We start from the raw sequence: 26,031 nt of genomic DNA, 5'->3' as shown, positions 1-26,031 counted from the left end.
CATTGTTTGTGCGCACTGGACCATTGTATCGTGGAATATTATCGAGATCAATTGTGATCAATTGAATCGGTATTTTGATTGAAGATATTCCTTCTATCTAAAATGGTTCTTCTGGCTTTCCTTTGTTTCGTACACTTTTCTTCAAGTCTCCGAGAAGCCTGCCAAAAGAAAACGATATGATACACATATTACTAATCATAATATATTTAATATTGATTAATAAAAAAAGGAGGAATATATACCTTTTTGTTGGATACATCTATCGAAAGTTGACTGGTCCAACAACCAATGCCTCCTCTGGTAAGTGAACCATCACGTGTATCATACTTGTGAAGAAAGCTGGAGGAAATATCATTCAAACTTGCATAGAACTGGCACAATGTCATGGGGCAACTAATTAATGTCCGTTTTTTGCAACGCTCTTGAAGTTAATTGCAAAAAAAAAAAAATTGGACAACAACATGATTGGTTTCACTACATCGGCTGACAAGAGATGTCAAATACCCACAGGAATTAGGTGTTGCAAAACCACATGGCAGTCATGACTCTTTAGGCCAGCTAATTTACTCTCGTCAACGTTTACGCAACGCGCGATATTTGAAGCATACCCATTGAGAAACTTTACAGACGATAAAAACTTTAAAAATTCTTTCTTGTCATTCGGTTTCATTGAAAAAAACACAAGATCCCTTCTGACCTTATCATTGTCCCTACTTATCCATAAACCCCGTTGTATTCCCATTCATTCCAAATCAAGACGAGCTTTGATCGTGTCATTTGTCTTGCCCTCAATATCTAGAATTGTGCCGACCAATGTGTCAAATACATTTTTCTCAACATGCATAACATCGAGGTTGTTTCTCAAATTTAGTTTGGACCAATAATGGGAACTCAAAAAACATTAACTTGTGCATCCAGTTCATATGTGTAGAAGGTCTAGTCCTACTGACATTAGTCTTGAAATGAGCAATATCCAAACGGTTAAACTGTTCCAAAATTTGATCATCGGATCATTCTCTGGGTTTGAGCCGATGCTCTTTCTCCCTATCAAACTTTTTGTCTTTCTCTCGCCACTCGTGGTCCCAAGGCAACCATCTCTGATGACCAAGGTAACAAACTTTTCCGGCGTGCCAACTAAATGTTACATTTTCCTTGCGTACAGGGCATGCCATATAACTCGTAGTGCTCCACTCGAAAAGCATTGCATATGTGGGGAAATCGTTCATAGTCCACATCACTGCAGCCCCCAAAGTGAACATCTTGCCAGTACATTTATTGTATGTGCGCACACCATGTGTCCATAAATCTTTTAGCTTATCCACCAACGGTCGTAAGTATACATCGATTGACTTACTAGGATCCTCGGTTATCAATAGAGTCATCATCATGTATTCTTTTTCATATATTTCCATGGCGGCAAATTATACGAAAATATGAAAATCGGCCAAGTACTATGCTGTTGGTTTAAAACCCCAAATGGATTAAATCTGTCAGTGGTAAATCCCAATCTAACGTTATGAGAATCAGTACCACAATCAGGGAACGTTCGATTGAACTATTTCCATGCCTCTCCATTTGCAGGATGCCTCAAGACATCGTCATCAACCCGTTTTTCCTTATGCCATCTCCTGTCCGTGGCAGTATGCATTGATATATACAATCGCTACAACCTAGGTTTTAGGGGCAGACGATGCATGACTTTTTGTGGGATCATATTCGTTCGATTTTGAGTTGTCATTTTGAACCTCGACTCATTGCATACAGGGCATTTATCCAATACTTTATTCTCTTTGTAGAATAAAATACAATTGTTTTTGCAAGCATGAATTTTTTCATAACCCAATCCAAGACCATTCAACACCTTGTGCGCATGTCTATGGTCTTTTAGCAAACAATTGTCCTTCAGAAGCATTCTCTTGATCCCAAGGCATACGATACTTTATTTTTCCGTGCATTAGTTCCACAATGGCCGTGAGAACGGAAAAGCTCTCACACCTCGGGTATAACTCTTGGTTGGCATTTTTTTAATAGTTTTTCATATTGTTCAAACTCTACACTGTGCATTGGTGTAGGCACATCATCTTCCCCTTACTGATTGGTGTTTGTCGATGCAAATGGAAAAGCATAATTTATAATACCCATGACTTGTTCATTAGGATCCACAATAGCTTCAACATTGTCCACTCTTGTGGCGTTTGAAGACGAAGCATTGTCTAATTGTTCCCCATGATGGTTCCAAGTATTATATGTCTCAATCATTCCATTCCTTACTAAATGAAATCGAACATTTTCAATTGTCTCCCTTAACGTGTTGTTACACCTCCTACAAGGACACCGGATTCTAGTTGCACCAGGGTTGTGTGTACGTGCAAAGTCAATAAAATCCGTGCATCTATTCGGGTTCTGTATCCATGTCATGTCCATAATTCCTGGAACACCACAATAACAATACAACAATCACAACAACTTCATACAAAATGATAATGTCACCTTATGCTTTCGGTAAGGGCCCTATCCCATTCGAGAATGCATAGTCATGTCATGTAATTTACGGCTACATCAGATTAGATTTCGACGTGGATGAATTTCGGCAGCATCTTGATACAGTTCTTCAGGTGTACGACCCAAAGAACGTACATAGATGACACCGAAATCTCCACAACCGAAACCTAATCCTTCAACCATAAACTATGCATCATTACTATGCATTACAAAACTATCCAAATAATGGGACAATTCAAGAATTAATTGGATCGTAGTCATGCTTTCGCATCCATGCGCGAAATCCAACTAATCCTCGAACGGGATACTAAGTTTTACTAAAAATAAAAAACAAGTACAAAGTTAATTTCAATTAACTCCGTACATCACAACACATATTTGTACGTCACGTACAAATTTAAGAACATAATATAAATATAATTTCACAACACAATATAAACATAACAAACTAAGTTCAATATAATTAAATTAATTTTATATGTTTAAAAAATAAAACGAAGAAAATACCTTCTTAATCATTCTCCACCAATTGCTATTCACACATAATATCCTTACAGACAACGAAATTAATGTCGTTAGTATGAATTTATATTAATACTTTTACCCTAATGACAAAAAACGTTTACCAAACACACCGAGACAGCTCGATCAACCTAGAGAATAAGATGGAGTGAGTATTAGATGATGAAATTGAGAGAAAATGGAAATGACGGATGCCGGATTGAGCAAAATCGAAGGGATGAGTGCAGAGGCACAATCTGCAACTTTTTTTGCAGTTTGCCTATGCACATGGCTGAATCCAGATTAAAAAGTTCACTTTTGGACGAACGATTTTGCACGACGAAAAAGGTCTTCGTTGCGTAAACACCTATTGAGGGACGAAGATGGTATTCGTCGCGCAAGTTTACCATTTTTTTATTTTATGTCTTTTACTTTTCAATTTATTATTTTCAACACATTGCGCGATGAAGGAATGTATCGTCGCGCAATGCATATTTTTTAATTTTTTTTTCCATTTTTGTTTTTTATTTGTATGTATTGTAAATTTTTATTTTATTATAAATAAAAAACTCAAACCTAATTAAACATTAAATTAATTACAAAACTAATTTACTATCCCAAATAGAAATTATAATTAATGCAAATATTAATACTCATCCACATAACATATATTTTTTTCATTAAATTAAATATAAAGTCCACAAAATCTTATTACAAAAAAAAAAAAAAAAAAAAAAAAAAAAAAGACAACAACAACTCTCATCAACTTCAATCCTCCACCTACAACACATCAAACTTCCACTGCCGAAAACTCTGCTTGAAAAGCCCATCCACATAAATCCGTTGCTTCTCATAGGTTTCATCAACATCTCAATGAACCTACATTAATGCCAGTAACAATAAATTAGTAATTTAAAAAATATTATGTTTTAACAAAAAAAATTGTTCATTATTTACCATAAACTTACCGATAACTTTCCTAGCATGGACTTCTTCAACTCCTCAGAGACCTTTTTCCAAGACTCAAACTCGGCAGAACAATCCCTCCGTAACAAATTCCCAATGTCATACTTAGATTCGGCGTACGCCTCAGCCAAATTTCTGCCTTTAAAGTACATCACTTGCTTCCGTCAATACCTCTCTATTCGCACTACAAGTTTTTTTTTGCCAGAACCTTCTCCAGAATCGGCCATTTTTTTGAAACAAATTTTTTTTGAAAATTAGGGCTTTGAAATTGTGTTTATATAGCACTAAGACACCTTTGCGTGACCAACATATTCGTCGCACAAATTTCAAGTTCGTCGCGCAAAATGCGTCATCTATGCGTGATTAATTGGAAGGTTTAAATGCAGATTGACCGTGCTTTGCGCGACAAACACATGAATTCGTTACACGGCGAAGTTAGCGTCGCTCAATATATTGCACGACGAATAAAATATTAATTATTTTTAGAATAAATATTTAAGGTATTATGTTTAATACATTAAATATTTATTCTAAAAATAATTAATACTTTAAATATTTATTCTATAAATAATTAATACCTGAAATATTATCCTATATATAATTAATGCCTTAAATATTTATTCTATATATAATTAATGACTTAATCCATACAATTATTTTCAGCATAAGTACGATATTCATTGAAGATTGTAAACACATATAAACCGAGAATAGGGTGCTTACATTAGGTTTCAATAAAAAAAACCAACATGAATTGAAACCAAATTAAGTCCAAATACATAATTGAAACATAATTAAGTCCGAATACATAACTTATAAAAAAAACACCTTAAATTTAAATATTGTCATACGAAACATAAATTTAAAACTATTATTTGGATGATCCTAGTCCATTCCGCAAGACTTCATAACGCCATCGATTGTAACCTCCCTCCAATGCATTATCCATCCACTTTATCAAATGTTCGTTCGTATCATCATCAAGAGTATACTTACCCTGTTACACATATATACAAATAATTAATTCCAACATATAACTAAAAATTTAACTAACTTAATTATTAATCCATCAACAATAATATACTTACTAATACTTCAACCATCACAACCTTCTTCACATTTCCGGGCACATCTTCCCAAGAACGTCACTCAGCAATGAGACAATTATTCCCCATGGCCACAGTGATCGCATGCGCAAACTCAAAATGATCCCTTAAATCATGTGGGTTGGCATCGCGTACACTCTCATCCTTGTTCTTATCTGCCATCCTGGCACAAACAGAATTTTGAAAAATAAGGATAATAGAATTGTGAAGAATCATGACAGCAGAAGCACATATTTATAGGTATGTTAGGACCTTTGCGCGATGAATCCTTTGTCGCGCAAACACCTGTGTTAAATGTAGTATTAATTCCTCGGATTCACCTGCAGTAAATGGTCAAAACTGACAGGAACTTGCACGACGAATTATTGGTCGTGCAAATGCCCCTTTTCGTCGCGCAAGTTTTTCGCACCAAACAAAATTAATCCATGTTTTCTTGTTGGCTTTACGTGACGCCAACATTTATTTGTTGCGCTAAGTGTTCTTGTGAGACAAAACTCTTCGCCGCGCAATTTTTTTTTTTCTCCTATCTTTTCTATTTTGCACGACGAAGAGTATTTTTTGTTGCGCAAGTACGTATTGAGTGACAAAATATTCTTCGTCGTGCAAACTCTTTTTTCTACTAGTGTTAGGGTTTTCTAAGATTATATAAACAACTTTTAGGGTTGTATTTTGACAATCTTTCATATTATTCAATTATAATTTTGAGGTTTCTCATATTTCCGGTGGATTCCGTAATTTATGTTCTTTCAAGAATAATGTTATTTATTCTTCTCTTTGTCATGCTGGACAATAAAGCATAAATATTACATATGTAACCTAGACCTAGATTATCTGTTTATCACAAACATCAAGTGATGGAGCACAGCTGCCTTTTGTTGCTATATCGCTGCAGGTGTATATATTGGCCCTCGTCTATTTTCAAGATTAATAATAAACTGCAAACCAATTTTGCATAAGGGATCAACTTTTGACTAATTGGTAACTTGAAAAACATTATAATTTGTTTCCTTTTCCCTAATTTCTAACTCTCATGAAATTAAAAGAATATCATGCATGAAGGGCATCTGATATGATATTGGATCCCCTTTTTACAGAGATTTTGTACAGCTAGAAAGACTTTGGTCTAACAGTAAGGTGGCATGCAGCAGTGAATTAATGGGAATCGAACCAGTCATATTTGAAAGCATATTTCTCTGCTGTTTGAATCAAATTTACACAAAGAATCTCCAAATATTATTACGCCTTTTTTCTGATAATCAGATCCTTTGGGCATCTGATTATCTGGGCAGCATTAAACTTACTGCACCGCTGCATGTGGAACCAATATTTAAACTTTTCTGAATATATATATAGTTTATGTGCTCAACGGTTAATTTGAAATTGCAATTTGGCCACATGTTTCATAATTTCCGTTTGACTGATAAAAACCTATTTAAGCCCACTAGGGTTAGCCAAGTGTTGGGGTGATAAGTCCAGGATTTGTAACCCTCGAATGTAACAAACAAATTAACAAAAGCCTTTTAACTATATATATGTATATATTGTACATTAAGAAATCCACCCATATCTCGCAATTGCAAACACAGAATATATACAGTTGTTGGTTTACTACTATAAATATTAGATTTGATTCTACTTTTGGACCCACGAAATCCCTGTATATATGTACAAATGCGTGCAGACAATCTAGTGCAAAATGCAGTTGTTGAAGAAACAAAAACTCGAAACTTGAAATGGTAGAAAAGCTATAGTTAATTTGACAAACTTTTTCCATGGTTATTAGATCCCTTTGGTGTGGACACTGAGAAAAGCACGAGCAAGACATTGTGCACAAAACGACCGCCAAGAAATTACCTCCAAGAACTTTACAAATTTTCAACATGAATCCTGCTACACACGTACGGTTCCCCAGTTTATCTGATGCACTAATCCTACTAAGAAAAGGTTAAGTTTAAAACATACTCTTAATCCTTCTTACATTTACTTATTACTATATATACATGTTTATATAGTTTTATTCAGAATCACGTGTATTGATAGTTAATTGGTACGTAGCACCAAAATAGAAAATTAGCAGTGCCATTTTGCAGACCGTCCTAAATTAGTAGTGAGCATCATCACCATATTGATTTTCATCAGATAAGTGTAATTTAATCTATGTATTACACATACATAAATACTTAAACTCAAAAAAGTATATCCCAGGAATAATCGGGATAAGGCTAGCTACACATGCATGCATGGTGCAATTCTCTGAAAGCTTGCATCTATGCTTATCTCTCATTTATATATATATATATATATATATATATATATATAGGGAAGTGTTATTGGCACTCCAAAAATCTCATTCTACACTCCTCACAAGTGTATTTTTCTTTCCTAATATAGAAAATTTGGAGTGTAGAATGAGATTTTTGAAGTGCTAATAACAATTCCCTATATATATATATATATATATATATATATATATAGCTTACACATAGATTATGTGGCTTAAAGTCCTGTATGGCTTTAAGTGGCACAAGAATTTAATACCATCCCCTAGCTAGCGAAAACAGCACGATATGGAGGACTTCATGATCTCCAATGGGTAAGAAAACCCATATTATCTTCAACAATCCTAAAAGCAATCCACATTGCACTTGCACACCAAAATCTTACACCATCCTCTAAAATCAAGAACCCAATCCTATTTCCCTGCCAAGAAGCTCACTCCATTCTTAAATGAAAAACAAACCCCATATCGATCGCCTACTCAAAGAGGAAGAGAATGTCACTAAATAAAAAAGTTAGTACTGGTGCATGGCAGTCAAGTAATGTTAATGATACACGCATATATTACACATTCATTCATCTACAGAAGTAATTTCCACACAATCTTTCTCTTTCCTTACACACCTTTATTAATTTCTGGCTATTGAATTAAATAAATAAAAAAAGAATCACTAGAAAAAAACAAACAAGAGTAAGAAAATAAGTGTCTGAAAATTATTTCTCATATATCTCTCAATGCATGCCCTAAGGTATTGCATTTAATTGGTTATGTAGAATGAATTTTCATAACCAATGTATACTATAACCTTTTAGGGTTTCCTACCATTACTGACCGAAAAGTATAGGATCAAGTTCCCATGTTCATTCTAGATTCCACCTTTTTCCCATAAAGTCCTACGGATAGTAGACATGGAAATACATGGTAAAGATTTCCAAACCTGATCACTTTGCTGATTAATATGAAAACCTAAACCTAGTTATCTATAATTGTTATAAATTCACCCTCCAGCTCCGTTCCCCTCATTATACGGATGCAAGGGTCCTACGAAATTAAACACGAAAGAAAACAAAGACTAGGAGGAAGAAGAAGAAGATGATGAACAGCTAATGAGAAGAGAATCAAAAAGAAAAATTATGTACAAAAGCATATAAATATATAATAAATTAAAGTAATATCTCCACGACGATATAAATCTCTCTCTAAGTCCAAAGAATAACATTAAAAGTTCAAGCACGTACGACTGAGAATCTGAAGGTACACTAGCTAGCTATTCAGTTAGAGATCGAATTAAATACCATGGCAGCAATTAACACATAAAACAATAATCAATATTATGATCCATTCTATTGATGTTGATGATGATGATCTTCTTCTTTGGGCTCCTTTCGAATCTGCGGCACGATATCCTGAAGAAGTCCATGGTCTCTAAGAAAATTGGTAGCCGAAGAAGAAGAAGGGGGTCCTTCAAAATTATATCTCTCTTGAAGTAAACTAGTAGAAAATGAGGAGGGATTAAAAGGACCGCCACCAGCACCACCACCGTAGGTGGAAGAGCTGATATTCAAAGAAGGGGAGGATTGATACATATAAGCATATTGCTGTTGCTGCTGTTGTTGATAGTGATGATGATGAGGTAAAAACTGCTGAACACCAAAGGGATTTGATGACGCCTCCGCAGCAGATATAAACCCAGTAGACTGATGCGGCAGTGGTGCAATTCCCATTGTGCCACGCGGTGTAATGGGACTTGGATGCGTGTGTTGGCCTTCGTATGTGGTGACCACAGTGGACGGGTCGTCGGACGACCTCTCCACCCTCTTCTTCACACCACAGCCCGCAGTGGTGCAACGATAATAGCTCCTGCGTAGACATACATACATTACAAATTAATTAACATTATTAATCATTACGTGCCCCATAAGAAATTGAGGGTGAAATTCAATTGATACACAAATGCATGTATAGTAACTATAAGTACACTGAACAAATGAGTGAATGATTGAAATAGGGGGTTGAGAATGAAGGTAAGGGGTTTGGAGAGATTTTTGTTTTAAACAACCGGTAGTCTACTCTAAAATTATTCTAAATTTCAAACTTTGGATGTAGAGCAGAAAGCACAATTTTTTTGTCAAACTTGACTAAGCTCAAGTTTGCGTGATTTCCGTCGAGGGTTTTGAGAAAATATGTATACCTGGGATAAGGGCTATTTTTGACAGCTTTTTGGCCGTATTTTCGCCATCGGTAGCCATCATCTAGGTTATCAACCTCACTCTTTGTCTTGAACGCAAATCTCGGCTCCCTCTGCCTTTTTTGGTTCTTCTTTTTCGGTTTCAATCTGTATTTCCATCATCAATCAACTTGTTAGTACTCAACTTTCCCATCACAAAAATCAGAAAAGGAAACAACGACTTCCAATGACCCATCAACAAAGGAAAATTATTATCTTACACAAAAAGTTGATTATAAAAAGAAATTAAAAAAATCTGAAACCATACTGGCTATATGTTAGCCGTCTGCACTATATTAGACAGGACAAAACATACACAAAAAACTTTAGAAAAAATCAAATGAATAATTAGCAAGTAGGTCATACTGTTTCTGGGTTTTCTCTGGATCTTGCTCATCGGCTTCCTCTTCCTGCACTTTTGTCATTTGGCCCTCATTATTATTCGCCGCAGCTTCATTCGACGACGAAGAGATCGAAGACGAGTTCGGCGTTGTCGGAGCCGTACCGCTGTTCAAAACCTCCGAGGTTGTATTGGTAGTAGTAGCACTCTCCCTCTCCGGCAGCGCTACTACTGTAGAAGTAGATGCTGGAGAGGGAAGTGGTTGTTGTTGATTGTGGTGAGGTGGCATCATCATGAGCGACGACGTAGTTTGAGGGAAATCGAATAGAGAAGAAGCGTAGTCTGGGATTCCGAGCAAGTCCATGAACCCTCCAAGAGAACCCTTTTGATCTTCGCACGAAGATGGCAGGTCGAATATGCCGGAAAATGAAGGAAAGTTGGTCGGAATCTCGTCGGAGAAAACTGCCGAATTTGCCATGCTGTTGCTACGATCGGTGGTCTTTAGCTTTTCTTCCCTACCATCCATGGATTGTTTTTAAAAATCAGAAGCACATATTCCCCATTTGAACTTGTTCTCCAAGTCTCTCAGATATTGAGATATAGAGAGAGGAGAGAGAGAGAGAGAGAGAGAGACAGAGATGGAGGAGGGGAGAGAGAGAAAGGGGAGAGGAGAGAGAGAAAGGTGGAAAGGAAGATAGAGAGAAAGTGATTTTTATTTGCCTTATTATATAAAAACCAAAATATAAAAGAAGAAAAAAAGAAATGTTTTTCTTATTTTTTAAAGTGTGAAAGGACTCGGGCAGGGATTTTGGAGAACAGCTTGGCTCGGAGACGTTTCCCACCCAAACCGACACGTGTCGGTGGGGTTCGAGCGGACGGAGCTTGTGGACGGGACGGTGGCCGAGCATTAATGGATGCTGCGTGGACCCCTTCGGAGCGGAGGAGGGCCCACAGTCGTTTCTTAACGCGGGATTTTGACTGGTGGGGAACCGGCCGAGTCCGTAGGAATGTGGACGGGGGCTTTGGCCTCTGCAGGTACACGTGGGCGATCAAAAAGGCTTCACTTCTCTGCATGCAAGTGCTGCTATCTCGAAAACCATTTCAAGTTTCTTTCGCGGCTTTTGCCTTTTAGGTTTTAACTTTCAATCGCCAAAACCTACTCTAACAACAAAAAATGAAACACAAAACTCCTTTTTTATCAAGTTACTATGTATTCAAAAAAAAATTGCAACAGTATGTTATAGACGTGCACAACATGCTAAACCAAGTAAGATTGTAAGAGGTAGAAAAAAAGAAGAGTGCATGAAAATAAAATTGGATTGCTAAAATTACTTCCGAATCTTTAAGCTTAAAGAAACCATATGAGTTTTTTTTTTTTTTTTTTTCTCAATAAGCAGCCTAATGTGATAAGTTCAAATCACCTGATCACAAGAATCCATCATTGTTGATCGTTATATAAAAGTAATCTAATGATCGATATTAAACTTAAGTTCAAGTTCAATTTTATTAGCATTTGTCTTTTTGGGGTTAATGTTAATCTTTGTATTTAGACTCAATGGTTGATACCCTGCTTTTGCACATTCACTAAATGAGCACTTGTGAGAAATTAACTAATGAAGTAAAATGACTTCCTTATTTCGGGTAAAAATATTTTTATTAATATATGCATGTCTTTTTCGTTGTGGAGTTGTTTTGTATAATTATTTTCGATGAATGTCACTTTCTTCATGGCTCACGCCATCAATTGTTATGTATCTTTTATATAAACCACATGGGCCACGTGTCTCTCATCTCTCCCCACAAATCAAAATGTACAATAAAAAACCTAAACTTACACTTTAAGGTTTAAAGATATCATACTTTAAAATTTGAAATTGATTTTTTTCTTGGAAATAAAATGTAATTTTAGTAGTAATGATCCATAACGTATATAGGGTAAGAATGTCAAAAAGAACTAAGAGATCGCATACATCAAAAGAAACAACAGAAATTAACAAGTAAAAACTCATTAAAGCACGATGCAATTCCAATCACAGCCCATATCTAAAGAAACTTGCAAGTTGCAAGTTGTACAACCATCGAAAAGGCAACACGAGGAAAAGACCACACTGCCCTCTGGTGCACTACAATAAATCGACTCGAAGAAATCCTCAGTCATTTTTCATGCACCAAACCACAAGTAAAACTTAATCCACCACCTCAACTTTGAACAACAATCTCCCAACAAAGCTCCGAGTATAACTACCAAGTTAGAGCCGTAATACGAAAACTCTTCTCAACAGAGCGAGAGAGCGATCAAAACTCTTCTTGCAGGAGCAAAAAGATCGACATAATGGTGGATCAAGATGATTAGAGGAAAGAAAAAACATGAAAGGAAATAGAGAAATAAAGAAAGTTGAAGTTTCACCATAATACTAATTGACAATATGGAGAGTACTCCAACATTTTAAACTTTTTTACCTCCACATCCTCACAAAAATAAAAAAAGGTCAAACAGAGATTGCCGCTGACTACAAGACAAAGTAAGTTTTTCTTTTTTCGCTTTATACTTGGAAATTACTTTTCTCTTAAATTTATGTATTTATCACCGTTAATATCTGAAGTGGTGTGGAAAATTTTCAAATTTAAACAAACTGTCAATAATACAGTAAACGTGAAATTATTTTGTTTATATGACATTTATGACAATATGAAAACCTGTAACGTTTTATATGAATCCATTTGTTGTCTAGTTTATTAAAAGACAAAGTTGAAGATTGTTTTGTTTTCTGTATGCGACCATTTTTTCATTTTATTTGAAGGAGAAAATATTTTCCATAATTTGTTTCAGTCACTAAAATCTTTTCATCAAGATAAGTGTATCCTTTGGACATATATATCGTCCTGCAATGAAATAGCTGGAGCTTCAAAAAGTGTCGTAATCTCAATGAAAAGGATATGTATATTTTTATCCCAGCAAATTGTTGAAGCATGTAACTTGATAAAAATTTCTCTTCAACCTCACACTTAACTTTTTTTCAAACGAAAAGGACATGTATATTTTTATCAGAGCGAATTGTTGAGGCATGAATGTTTACATTAGAAAAAAAAGTATTAAACAACCATTCGGGCTCAACATGATCCCATCTATATATGAAAGTCTCTCGAAACAAAATAAATTTCTCTTCAACCTCACACTTATTGGACGTCACAAGTAATTTTGTTAAAGACAATTTTTAATTTTAACAGAAATGAATTACTGTAACCATACTTTGACAAAAAAAATATTACTGTAATCATACTCTAAAAAAAAAAGAATTTACTGTAATTTATTTTCATATAACCCACCTTTGCTACGACATTGGCACCCAAGTCCTCATTTTTACAGAACTCGATGTGGGACAATGGAGGCCAGTTCTGCCTCTTCATATGTGAATTAATTACATGAATAAGCAGAATAAAGCAAGTTTTAAGATATATTGGATTTTCTTTGACACAGAGATTTAAATTTATCAAATGTAAAACATAGAATACATGTAACGATTCATACGTACTTATTTATTTATGCAAGTAAAAAACAACTTATTTATTTATGTATATTAAAGTTGTGGAGCATAAATAATAAGGAAATCGATGGGATGCTAAGGGATCCCACGTGTCAAATCGAAAGGTTCACCTTTATCTGATCAGGCTTTCAAGTTTCAAAGCACATGCACTTTACGCGGTTTCAGTAAATTATATTCTACGATTGCTTCCATTACACGCCCTCTATTGTCTACACTGTCTTTTCCTTTTTCTTTTTTTTTTATTCATTTCTTTTCTTTTTGATTAATATTAGAAAGATCATATTTTTACTGTATGAGAAATCTTAAGAAACCTCTAATGAACTCTCTATCGTTTTATATTTGTTTGCACAATATTTTAGATTTTGGCATGAAAGTTAAAGTTAAATTGTGAGGTGACAGAGTTCATAGAGAGTCTCATTTTGTGAGAGTTTTCTTAGCATTTCTTTTACCATATTGATATACGATAATATACTAATAAGTGATGCATACAACCAACATTTAATCATATAAATTTATTAATTGACATGATATGTAAACATCATTTATCACATCAAATGGTAGTAATAGATCTATCTCAAATGTCATATTTTCTTGTTGTTCTTCCTCTTCTGGGAAATTTCTTTTCTGTACATCAATTTCGTAGCAATATTACACCAATGACTATTGTGGTTTTCTTTATGGTCAAGCTACGTTATGGAAGTAATGGATCTATCTCAAATGTCATTTAATATTTAATGATGCATCATCCTTTCCTCAAATTAACTGACCGTTGTTAGAATTTTCTTATGAACTTATTATTATGTAATTAACTAATAATGTTTATTCTCATGTGCATATTCGAGTGACTTGTTGTGTTAAGCTTCCTAGAAGCACATATCTTAGATTGCTAATTCGACTTAGGGTGTGTTTTGGAAGTGTAAGAAATAACCAAAAAAGCATTATTTTTCATTGGATCATTTACGGAAAAAAGAAGGTATCGGTACCTTTGTTTATTAGAGGACGTTATCATCATTATTTACTTTTGGATTCAATACTTTCATGATTAACATCAATATATGAATTACAATAAATGTAATATTACACAACTCTACAATCGCAAAATGTTAAAGTTAACAACATAGAATGACATTGTTAATACTGTAATAAGTTTGATGTTTACATTAAGATGAACATTTTACATTGATAAATAAACACATACCTAAAACATACCTGTTAAAACACACCTGACTAAGAAAAATTGCTTGATATGTACAAAGACACTCCAAAAACAAACCTTTTATGGTGGATTAATTTCGGTTGTAAATGATTGCGAGGGTCGTCATGCATGCCATCTTTTTGGCTAAGCTCAAAAGTTAACACATGAGATAGATGGTGCTTTCTTGGGGTTTCATGCAACAAAAAGGTCGATATTAAGATTGAAATATAGCTAGCTAATATATGTACCCTCACTATATACCACCTAGTTTACTGAACAAGTTTTCCAAACTTGCAATATTCCACGAGATTTGAGGTATGCATATCATAAAACTATTGGGTAATATGTGTGCGCTCTTTTCCTCCTTTTCTGGTGTCTGGCTAAGGAGCAAGGAGCTGCTGCGAATAACTTATCCGTAACGAGCTGTTTAACACTTTGTATTTATCCTTTTTTATGTGACTGCGTGATACGTTAAACAATCACAAATCTTCTATATATAAAGCCAATGGAAAAGATGAATAGTGATTTTGGTGTCACCAAGCTTCAACAAAAAAAAAAAAAATTGGACAAAAATGCTCCAAGACAAAAAACTTCAAAGGCATCCCAAAATAATGCATTAAATAAGGCAGGGGCATTTTCGTTATTTTAACAGTATTTTTTTAATAATTAAATTTTTTTGTGGTTTGTTTGTTTTTTTTTTTTTTTTTTAATTAGTATCTCACAATAGACTAGTAATAATGTGATTCACTTTCTCTATTTTTAAACACGTTCAAAACATCTTAAGAGGCGTGTAATGCCAGTTATAAAAAAGGTCATTCGCACACGGATAATAATGTGATTAAATTAGTTGTCAAATGATTTTTTTTAACAAACGATATTATCTACACTAAGGGGGAGGGGTGGGCTTATAATAATGTGATTAAATTAGTTGTCAAATAATTTTTTTTTTAACAAACGATATTATCTACACTAAGAGGGAGGGGGTGGGCTTAGCCTCACAATGGACTACCACAATGGATTAGCAATAATGTGATTCAATCGTTTGTTTATTAAATATTATTTTCTCTATTTTAAACACGTTCAAAACATCTTAAGAGGTGTGTAATACCAGTTATAAAAAAAGTTTTTCGCACGCGGATAATAATGTGATTAAATTAGTCGTCAAATGATTTTTTTGCACGCGAATAATAATGTGATTAAATTAGTCGTCAAATGATTTTTTTTTAACATTAATGGACGGCAAATATTACACTCGAACGTGGTCCTTCCTTCCATGTTCATAGGTGGAAGCTCCGACATCTTCTTTTATGACACATTATATGACTCAAACTTGCATAAACATAAAACTCAATTTACAGAATACTACAACACGATTAACACTTTTACTAATATTGTATCAACAAAAGATCACACATTCTCATATAAATATAAAATATGAGTTATTCAATTATTATATTTTTCTATCGCTTTTTGTGTTTTCAAGTTTGGGGTTGACACAAACGAGTTTAAATCTTTTGCGCTCATTTTATGTGTAGTCTCTATTCTTAATTGATCCGTGTTAATAAATATAAATCTCCTTAACTTTGTTAAGAGAGAACACAAAAGGTGAACAGTGTTTTTGGTGTCACCAAGCTTCAATAAAAAATTTTGAACAAAAATGCCCCCAAGACAAAAAAACTTCAAAGGCATCCTAAAATAATGCATTAAATAAGGCAAGGGCATTTTTTTGTCACTTTAACAGTGTTTTTTTATAATTAATTTTGGTACAGTTTTTTTTTTTTTTTTTTTAATTAGTACCTCACAATAGTGTAAGATCCCACATCTCCCAGGGGTAAGGATCCTGTAAGCCTTATATGTATATTCCCATCTCTACCTAGCATGAGGCCTTTTGGGAGTTCACTGGCTTCGGGTTCCATCAGAACTCCGAAGTTAAGCGAGTTCGGGCAAGAGCATTCCCAGGATGGTGACCCACTGGGAACTCGTGTGAGTTCCCAGAAACAAAACCGTGAGGGCGTGGTCAAAGCCCAAAGTGGACTGTATCGTGCTACAGTGGAGTTGAGCCCGGGATGCGGTGGGGGCCCGGGCGGGGATGTGACAATAGGCTAGCAATAATGTGATTCAATTTCTCTATTTTTAAACACGTTCAAAACATCTTAAGAGGCGTGTAATGCCATTTATAAAAATGGTCTTTCGCACGCGGATAATAATGTGATTAAATAAGTTGTCAAATGATTTTTTTTTAACAAACGATATTTTCTACACTAAAGGGGAGGGGGTGGGTTTAGCCTCACAATGGGCTAACAATAATGTGATTCAATCAGTTGTTTATTAAATATTATTTTCCCTATTTTAAACACGTTCAAAACATTTTAAGAAGCGTGTAATGCTGGTTATAAAAAAATGTCTTTCGCATGCAGATAATAATGTAATTAAATTAATTGTGAAATGATTGTTTTGTTTTTTTTTTTTAAACAAACGATATTATCTACACTAAAGGGGAAGGGTGGGCTTAGCCTCATAATGAGCTAACAATAATGTGATTCAATCAATTGTTTATTAAATATCATTTTCTTTATTCTTAATGTAAATTTTATAAAGACCGATTTTTATTATGTGAATTCAGCTGTTTTAATTGGTTTATAAAGGGTTTCTTATAACATGATCTAAAATTATTCATTTACTTCAGATATTTGAGTTTCCTTATAAATTAGGGGTGGGTAAACGTGTCCTGGACCTGCAGGTCGGGGCGGGTCCAAAAATTATAAATACAAAACGGGACGGAGCAAGCCGGGTCCTTATAAATAATAGGGCAGGGCGGTTCTTAAAATTGGAGAAAACGGGCACGACTCGGACCGTTCATTGTCTACCTAAATGAATAACCCTCTATCTCTCTACCTATTCACTCAACTATCAGCTCTCCCCTTACCCTTGATCTCTCCAACACCACTCCGAGTCTCCTCCCTCAATCTCTCCTCCTTTGAATCTCCTTTCCTCTCTCGTCTTAGAACTTAATCTCGAGCCCAGGCTCCCATCTCCGTACACTGTACATCGACTCCCCACACTTTCTTGTTCTCCCTCCCACTGTAGTGACTGAGTCGACCTCGACTATGTCGACATCACATCAGCCAACCACCATCACCATCATCCTCGCCGAACACCACCATCATCCAGCAAATCCCTAGGTAATTTATCAATTAGGGTTTCGGATTTAGGAATTTAGGGTTTTTGCATAAGTTTTTCAATTAATTTAGGAATTATGTGGGTTTCTGATTTGGAATTTTGTGGGTTTTTTATTTTGTTTTGATTCATCAACTAGTGTAATTTGTAATGGCGAAGGTGGAGGTCGTGGATCCATGAGGAAGACGACGTCTCTGGTTTGATTTGCTGATTTGAACAATTTGATTACTTGTGAGATTGATTTGATGTAGTTTTGTGTGTAAGAGTAATGGGTTCTGTTAGAAACTATGGATCTGGGATTTCATGGTTTATTTACTTCGTGACATGCATGGAAGAATCGTTAACATGTGCGGAGTATATACATTGATTTGGTTGTGTTTAAACACATGCAGTGCAAAAATGTTCGTAGGATTTGTTTTTATGTGTTATGAGTAGTGCAAACTGCAAATGAGTGTCTAAAATGGTTGGTTTTGCTTCTGCTTCTGCTCAGCAAATTGGTGCCGTTCCAAAACCGTAAAAAAAAAAAAAAAAAAAAGGTAATTGGACCCGTGGACTTATCCCAAACTGGCCCATTTGAAACGGGCCAGGGGTTAGGTTCGATTCCCAAACTCAAAATCCTTCTACCTGACCTGGCCCGGCCTGGCTCGTGCCCAACCCTAATATAAATACATTCAAAATGTGTAAGTCACGCGTAGCACGCTGTGATTCAAAAAATGTCTTCTGCACGCGCATGAATGCGTGCATGAAGGCTAGTATATGTAATATCTGTTGCAAGTAAGATTCTCTTGCTAATGTACAATGTATTTTCATAATTACATCACACCACTGTGAAAAGTTATATTTTATAGGGTGGAAGATTCTTTCTCATCATAATTTCTTTCTCCTTCCCTTCCTTTTTATTTGAACGGCTACCTTTAAGTGACGTTAACATTTTATATTAATTTCTTATAAAGACAAAAAATAAAATGTGAGCAAAAAAAAAAAAAAAAAGAGAAAGAGCAAGAATCCTACTCCATATTCGAGACCTAGTTGACTCTGTTTTGCTTAGTAGGTAAGCTTTTGGGCGAACGTGAGATCAGACCGAAAAACAAAGGGTAAATTCCTAAAGCGTAGCCAGGGTTTTTCACATATATTCCTTTCACATGCATTCAACAGCACCAAATAATTATAAACACAAACCCTACTATTTGGAGATCGTGTAAAGCACGATATGCATTGGGGGCGTGGTGACTGACTGATGATCTGATACATGTTCGTATTAGACTCCCTAGGACACATCGAAGGTGACCGATAATTTACGTTTGACTAAAGGGTTTCCGAGTCAGATGCTGTACAGGCCGATATGCATGTCGTGTGTGGGGATCTGAAAAACTCAAAACGCATAGGTCAATAGTCAAATCTTTGAATATTTGTTTCTTCAACGACACCAAAACAGCGAAGTTTGATCTTTTCCTTTTTATTTTTTCTTGTTTGCTGCACAGAATACACTCAAAACAGCTTTGGTTGCGAGCCCTTTTAATTAAATGTGGGGTTTGGGGTGGCTTAAACTTTCCTTAAAACTTAAAAGGCTTCTAATATGTATTGATGGGGATAACAATATTTCATGCCTTTTACATATCTGTTGCATTGTATTCTTTTGGTTTGTTTTTAAACAAGAAGTCAATGAGCAAGTTACTAGGAAAATGAAAGAGGTTGAGGGATATAAAGTTAGTGGTGACCACATTTTATTATAGGAAACTTTAAAGAAAAGCTTCCGGTACTGTTCATTTTAACGAAAAATCATATTTTTACATTAAAAAGTCAATCCTGGTACTATTCACTCTACCCTTTATTTTGTCCTTATCATTAAAACTCAAAGTTTTCAAATATTTTTTTTATTAATTTTCCTTTTATTATATGATGTCTCAAAACCAATACGGAGTTGGTAAGTTAAACCATTTTGATAGTGTCAAGTTATCCAACATGATTTGTCAAAAGAAAAAAAAACTATCCAACAGGATTAACTACACATATTTAGTAATGTTAATTGTTTTGAGAAATTTTATCTACGCAACACTTTTTTCTGTGCGTACTCATGTTTATTCTTAGCTTTACAACTGAATAAATTAACAGAAAATCAATAAAAAAATAAAAAACCAAGGATGTGTTGAAGGACAATAAAAGTGCATGAAAATGATTTTGCATTCCATGAAACAAAATGCTCCAAATACAACTTAAGTTATAGAAAAAAAGAGAGAATTTTCAAACAAATGAATAAGAATTATGCATCTTCTAACAGTGTTCATGATATTTGTTTGTGTGATTAAAATTCGTTCCACATCATATATGAAAAGGAGAGATAAACCTCTAAAAGTTGATGTGACATCATTTAATTTGTTCATTCGATTGCATGCATGTATAATGCAATAGGATGTGATACAAAGGACGGTCTTGAAGGAAGATTATATTTTTAGATTATGTGGCAGCCCAAATTGCCCAATATAGCCTTGTATGTATGTTTTTTCCTTAATTAATACCTCCAACAATAAAAATTATAAATTCAAACCTGAATATATACCATGAACAATGTTCACGTATAAATTAATTGATACTATATAATTCATTGTACCTTGAATGAATGCAACTTCAATAAATTAACAAACCCTAACTTTTTTTCAGAAAATTCTTTTTAATATCTTGAACTAAAAGGCATCAAGATATTGCATGCAGTTGGCCGTTTGAATAAGAACGATTCAGTAGCACCTTTTATTGTGCATTCTCAATAAACTAAAAGGGCTAAGATTCTTTTCTCTTCCACATTATTGCTTATAAAAGCAGAGGAATCATTAGTGGCTGCTGTCTTATTGCAAACTTGCTTTATTATAGGCAGCATCGATCGATCAAGCCCTAAAAATTATAACTTCCAAATGCCACATTCGAGCTCTATCAAACCTGCCAACATATATATATATATATATATATATATATATCTATCTTATCACCGACCACTTTATTATATACTTCATATCTTTACATATATGTTTCAGAATCTAAGGTGTGAACTTTCATAAGTTTTAGATGGCTTCAACTGTTTTCTAAAATTTTAGGTATGAAGATAGATTGGACCGAATTATTGACATGCATATAGTTAACCTGCAGTTTGAATAGCTTTATAATTATTTTACAAACAAAATATATTTTGGAAATAATGAACGGTTGTGGACCTTCTGGTGCATGCATTCGACATTTCTATTGCCTTTGGATTTTTCTGGTAAACGGTCACAAAGCAAACTTCAAACCAAATGTTTGGAATCGGCTTACTAAATTAGGTTTACTATGTCGACGTCTATCAAATTAGTTTAGAATTTTCTGAATGCCCATTTGATTCCCATTTTGACAGAATAAAAAAAATATGAAAGTAAAATCATTTTGGTGCTTTAAAAACAAGTTTAAAGATGACTAATGCTGATCATTTAATTAGCATAACCCAAATCAAATTTATTTGGTTTAGAAGTCACTTTCTCGGATTCGTTTTCTAGATTAATGTTGACATCATTTATTAATATTATATGGTGCAAAATGAACTTGGAGCTTAGGTTTACAGAAAGCAATTTTTTAAAACTATATAGCGAACTACCATTTATTCTTCCTTCATTATATATATTTCTTAGTTAAGCTTAAACAAGATCCTGAAAGATTTTCTTTTATTAATTAACATATATACTATATATACAGATGACGTTTTACCACAGTGGAGAAAACAATCATGTCAATGCACTCTGATGCAGTTCGATCATCACCAATCCTCTTCTTCCCTAACAACTAACAATTTAACCCTTCAACCCAAAAAGTTAAACATATTAACCCTTTCGTTTAAAAAAAAAAAAATTATATTTTAATTTAATTATTATGAATATTAAAGTCATAGTTGTGGACCCCTGAACTTATCCTTTCACTAGGTCAATACCTTCTTAGAAGTTAGAAGTCTCTCTTCTCCAACCCCTCCAATACCACAATATATAAGACTGTTGTTTAAAGGTCTTGATGGTCGACCTAATGACCCTTGACCAACAATATAATATTTTTTTCTGTAGACATCCACAAATAAGTTCTCTCCATTTTTTGGGACCAACGGTGATGCAATGTTAAAATTTAAAACCGTTGAATAATTAAGATGCTAAGATCATACTAAAAGACACAGTGCATATCATATTTAAAGGATATATATATATATATATATATATATAAATTAATCATCAATGGTAATAGAAAACCCTCATTTTTCTGTTTTCATTAAGCAGGGTGAATTATTCTAACTTGAGACCTCTTTGAACATTGTAGAAGAGAAATACCCTTCTTTTAGTTGTATATCATACAAAAACTTCTTCTTAGTGCATTAGATATCGAATTAAGAAATAGACTCAAAACCTCTATTAAATCGCATAAATGGCTAAACAATTTGTGTTTTTAAGCTTGATATGAAATGGTAAAAAAAAAAAAGAATAACGAGAGTCAAACTCTTATTATAAATGTATAAAAAAGTGACCATGTTTTTAAGCTTGATAAAAAATGCTGAAAAAGACGAATGATGTGAGTTAAACTCATATTCACTACAAAAGAAAATCATTTTCAGACGAAATTATTTCGTCGGACCAAATAAAGTTTCGTCGCCTATAATCTTGCTCGACAATATTCCATCAGGCAATGTTTGTCATACAAATATCGTCGTAGTAGATTTTACCCGACGAATAGTACAAAGTACAAAGTGTTCAACTCAACCATTGAAGCTAATGAAGCGGAAAATACTGCAAAGAAAAACCATTGAAGCTAATGCAAACTAAATTTTAGCAAATATTACCATATTTATATCATAATCTATCTAATATATCATGTATAGTTATATGATTGGGTGACATATACCGTGTGTGGAGCCAATTCCAAGCCTTTGACTGTCTAATACTTTCTAGACGTTTGATGAGTGAACACCCCAACGATGATTGCGGCGAATTAAAGTTACCCTAATCCCTCTTTGCTATTTTTTTAATCACTCACTTTGAGACCCCAATTTTTAATAACATTATTTTTAGACTCCATCTTGTGATTTTAACATCTTGGCCGCACATGGGAGGTCAAAGTCAACAATTTTCTTTGTTTAACTATGAACTAAATGTATTAAGTTAATCTAATTGGAACAATGCTAAAACGCGTTTATAGAAACAAAACGACAAAGTGACTTTAATTACTAGGCAATAAGGACAAACCCGCATGGATTTGCGTGCACGGCTCTATAAAATATTTGTGTGTGATTCCTTCTCCTTTTCGAGCCATGATGGCATATTTACGCATCCGCACGTAAAACCGTACTTGTTTTCCCGCTCTTTTTCTATCTTGTTGTAAATTTCTTTTTACACTTGTTCCAACTTTTCAACTCGGAAATTAACCCAGAACAATATAAAAACTACAGACCAAATGATATTGGAAATTAGATTTTTAAGGTTATTGACCGCAAAAAAAATTAATAAAAAACTAACTAGGGTATGAAAGATATTTTACTCTGGGCAATTGCCACTGGTATAAACTGCGTAATTGTGCATAATTTCTTCAATTTATGATAACATGGATATATATAGAATCTATCGATGATTTTAAAAGGATGATTTTATAAGAACCAAAGTCCCAAGTTCACTAGAAAATATGAAAACCTCAAAACTTGTTGGTATGATAAAGTATCCTTTTATACCTACCTATCTCAACTCTAGACTCGGTAAGATTCCTAATTCAAAGAAAAATACGATAATATAGATACATCAAAGTTCCAAATATACGCCTAAAACCTAAAAATAAATTTTGACCTAGTAAACATTAGAATTTAATAGTATAGCTATGTATTTGATTGGAATTTAAACTATAAACTAAATATATTAAGTTTTTTTTACCATGTCAAGTTGTTCTTTGTTCCATTTCTCCATGTATATATTCTCCATCATTTTTACTTGATGAGATCTTGAGATGTTTTTATCTATGAGTGGTCTTTAATTTCTTTTAGGGTGAAACTTGAGGTGCTTGTTTTGCACTGCGAAGAAATTTGTATGATTAGGTAAGGTTCTAAAAGGCGTTAGGTGCTAGTCGGACGGTGGGTAGGGGCCTAGCACCTAGGCATCTAGGCAAGGGTCTAGGTGGTTTTTTTAATTTTAATTAAATTTTTTATATAATATATAAATAAATGTCTACTTATACAATAAATAAATAAATAATTGTATTTAAATTTGCAAAATAAAAATGGCATGAGGATTATAAAGTATTAGAACATATTGAAAACATGGAGAAAATAGAATGCAAAATGAAAGTTATCTATTTTTTGTTTAAGTGAGAGTGACCTAAGCGGGAGCCTAGATAGGTCTAGGTGCCTTTTCTTAATTTTTAAACACATAAGGATTAATTGAAGTGGTGGACAGACGCCTAGCACCTAGGCGGAGACTTTTAGAACAATGTGATTAGGTTATATATCTTAATTTTTTTTTATTGGTTATATATCTAACTTCTATTTCACAATATTCATGTTAGAGTCCACCTTACATTAATTCTAATTTTATTTCAAATTTCTGATATAATAATAAATGAAACAAGGATTAATTGATATAAAAAGTCAAAGTCATGAAAGAAAACGAAAGTCTCACAAGAACAATCCATGAACTTGCAACTTGTTTTCCTGAAAAGGAGAAGGAAAACATTTAAGCCTTGCCACAATGCGGATTCTGATGGAGTCAAAACCAATTAGAGGATCAACTTGTGTTTTAGTCCAATGAATGGACCATCTATATTTATTATATATAGAGTTTCTTATAAATAATAGAAACATAAATACAATTAAGCAAGGAGGTGGATATATGGACGAGAATGTTAGAAGAAAAATTTGAGATTTGTTTTGTTGGTTGGTTGGTGGATTATTCTGATCAACCGGAAACGATCAATTTATTAGTTAATTTGTCACCGTAAAAAATTAAAGAAAAATCAAACTTAATTAAGTTCTTAGTTATATGGACATGGAATCTTGACTTGGACTAAATACACATATGAAGGTTGTTTAATTTGAGTTGTAAGTGGTGGTGGTGGTGGTTCACGGGAACAAAACTGTGTGATCCGTTGGATTTTGTGTAGGTCCTCTTGGTTTTGTTTATCCTAAACCTAAACTAAACTAATCCACAAGACCACCAAAAGTTTTTTCTGATATATCTTTTTATTAGTATAGCAATAAAGTTTTCTTGTTGGTTGATCACTGCTGAGTACAAGCTAAGTTGTATTAATTAATTTAAAAAATCTCCACTGACTTGTTTATGATTGTTTTTTTGTAAGAAATACGTCGACTCATGTGCCATTTTAATAAGAAACACAACAAAAATAATGCTTATTAAAAAATATTTGGAATTGCTTCCTAAACTCTTATTGTTTTGTGAGGGAAGATGTTTTACAATTGAGAATTAATCTTTTTAGTTGATTACGCAAAATATCGTTATAAACACTTTTCATTATCTAAAAACGCTTTTATTCATTTGAAAAACATTACGGAACACACCATGTTTGAAATAGTTTGGCTTTTCAAATTATAATCCTCTCTTACAAGGACTTCGAAATGTTAGGAGAATTACAATATGAACATAAAAACCCCAGATTGTTTGACAAAAGAAGATAGGCAATGAACTTTATGGGCTTATTAGCCGACTCTTTACGCAAAAGTGCAAAAACTCAAACCCATATATATACAAGAGAAAAAATCCCATCTCAAACTCTCATGTATAAAACAGTAACTGAAGTGTGGCTTGGTTTACCAAAAAATAAAAAGAACTGCTAATGCTTTTTACATTAGGTGCGCAATGACATGCTTATATTGTATGCTTTACGAAGGTAAAAAAGAACAGCAGCCTGAGTTCTGAATCCCTATTTAATGATGAAAGATGCTAGCATTATTTGCATTTAGAAGTGCAGTGAAATGTTTACTATTAGTTAATACAACTCTCACACAAATCACTGAGAAATACTATATAGCGAAATATGCTAGCAGTAGTCGCACATAAAAGCGCAACACACCATATCTATTATTAATTAATGTGAGTTCCAAGCAAATTAATGGCAAATATTGCACTACGATTGATACTAACACAAATCATTCAGGTTCGAACTTTGTTGAACTGTGTCAAGCTAAGCGATCATTAAGTGC

At 33.9% G+C, this 26,031-nt stretch overlaps 1 protein-coding gene across 1 annotated transcript; it reads right to left on the bottom strand.

Moving 5' to 3' along the window:
- Positions 1-8,484: 8,484 nt before the first annotated feature.
- LOC137737752 (putative WRKY transcription factor 48) lies at positions 8,485-10,616 on the bottom strand. The gene is made up of 3 exons (XM_068477305.2): positions 9,947-10,616; positions 9,545-9,688; positions 8,485-9,213 (listed from the first exon to the last, which is right to left on the bottom strand). The coding sequence occupies exons 1-3, from the start codon at positions 10,444-10,446 to the stop codon at positions 8,697-8,699; spliced, it is 1,161 nt and encodes a 386-aa protein (XP_068333406.1). The 5' UTR covers positions 10,447-10,616; the 3' UTR covers positions 8,485-8,696.
- Positions 10,617-26,031: the final 15,415 nt, after the last annotated feature.

The sequence above is a fragment of the Pyrus communis genome, chromosome 13, assembly GCF_041283825.1.
Source record: "Pyrus communis isolate YQ-2024b chromosome 13, ASM4128382v1, whole genome shotgun sequence".
Taxonomy (NCBI): domain Eukaryota; kingdom Viridiplantae; phylum Streptophyta; class Magnoliopsida; order Rosales; family Rosaceae; genus Pyrus; species Pyrus communis.
The sequence above is the reverse complement of the archived record's forward strand: the minus strand, read 5'-3'. Positions and strand labels throughout refer to the sequence as shown.

Bases quoted from the DNA above. Each gene is read 5' to 3' on its own strand.
- LOC137737752 (XM_068477305.2), bottom strand. From the start codon at position 10,446: ATGGATGGTAGGGAAGAAAAGCTAAAGACCACCGATCGTAGCAACAGC. The intron at 9,689-9,946 runs GTATGACCTACT...ATGGAAATACAG, and splicing joins CCAGAGAAAACCCAGAAACA to ATTGAAACCGAAAAAGAAGA. The intron at 9,214-9,544 runs GTATACATATTT...ATGTCTACGCAG, and splicing joins AAAAATAGCCCTTATCCCAG to GAGCTATTATCGTTGCACCA.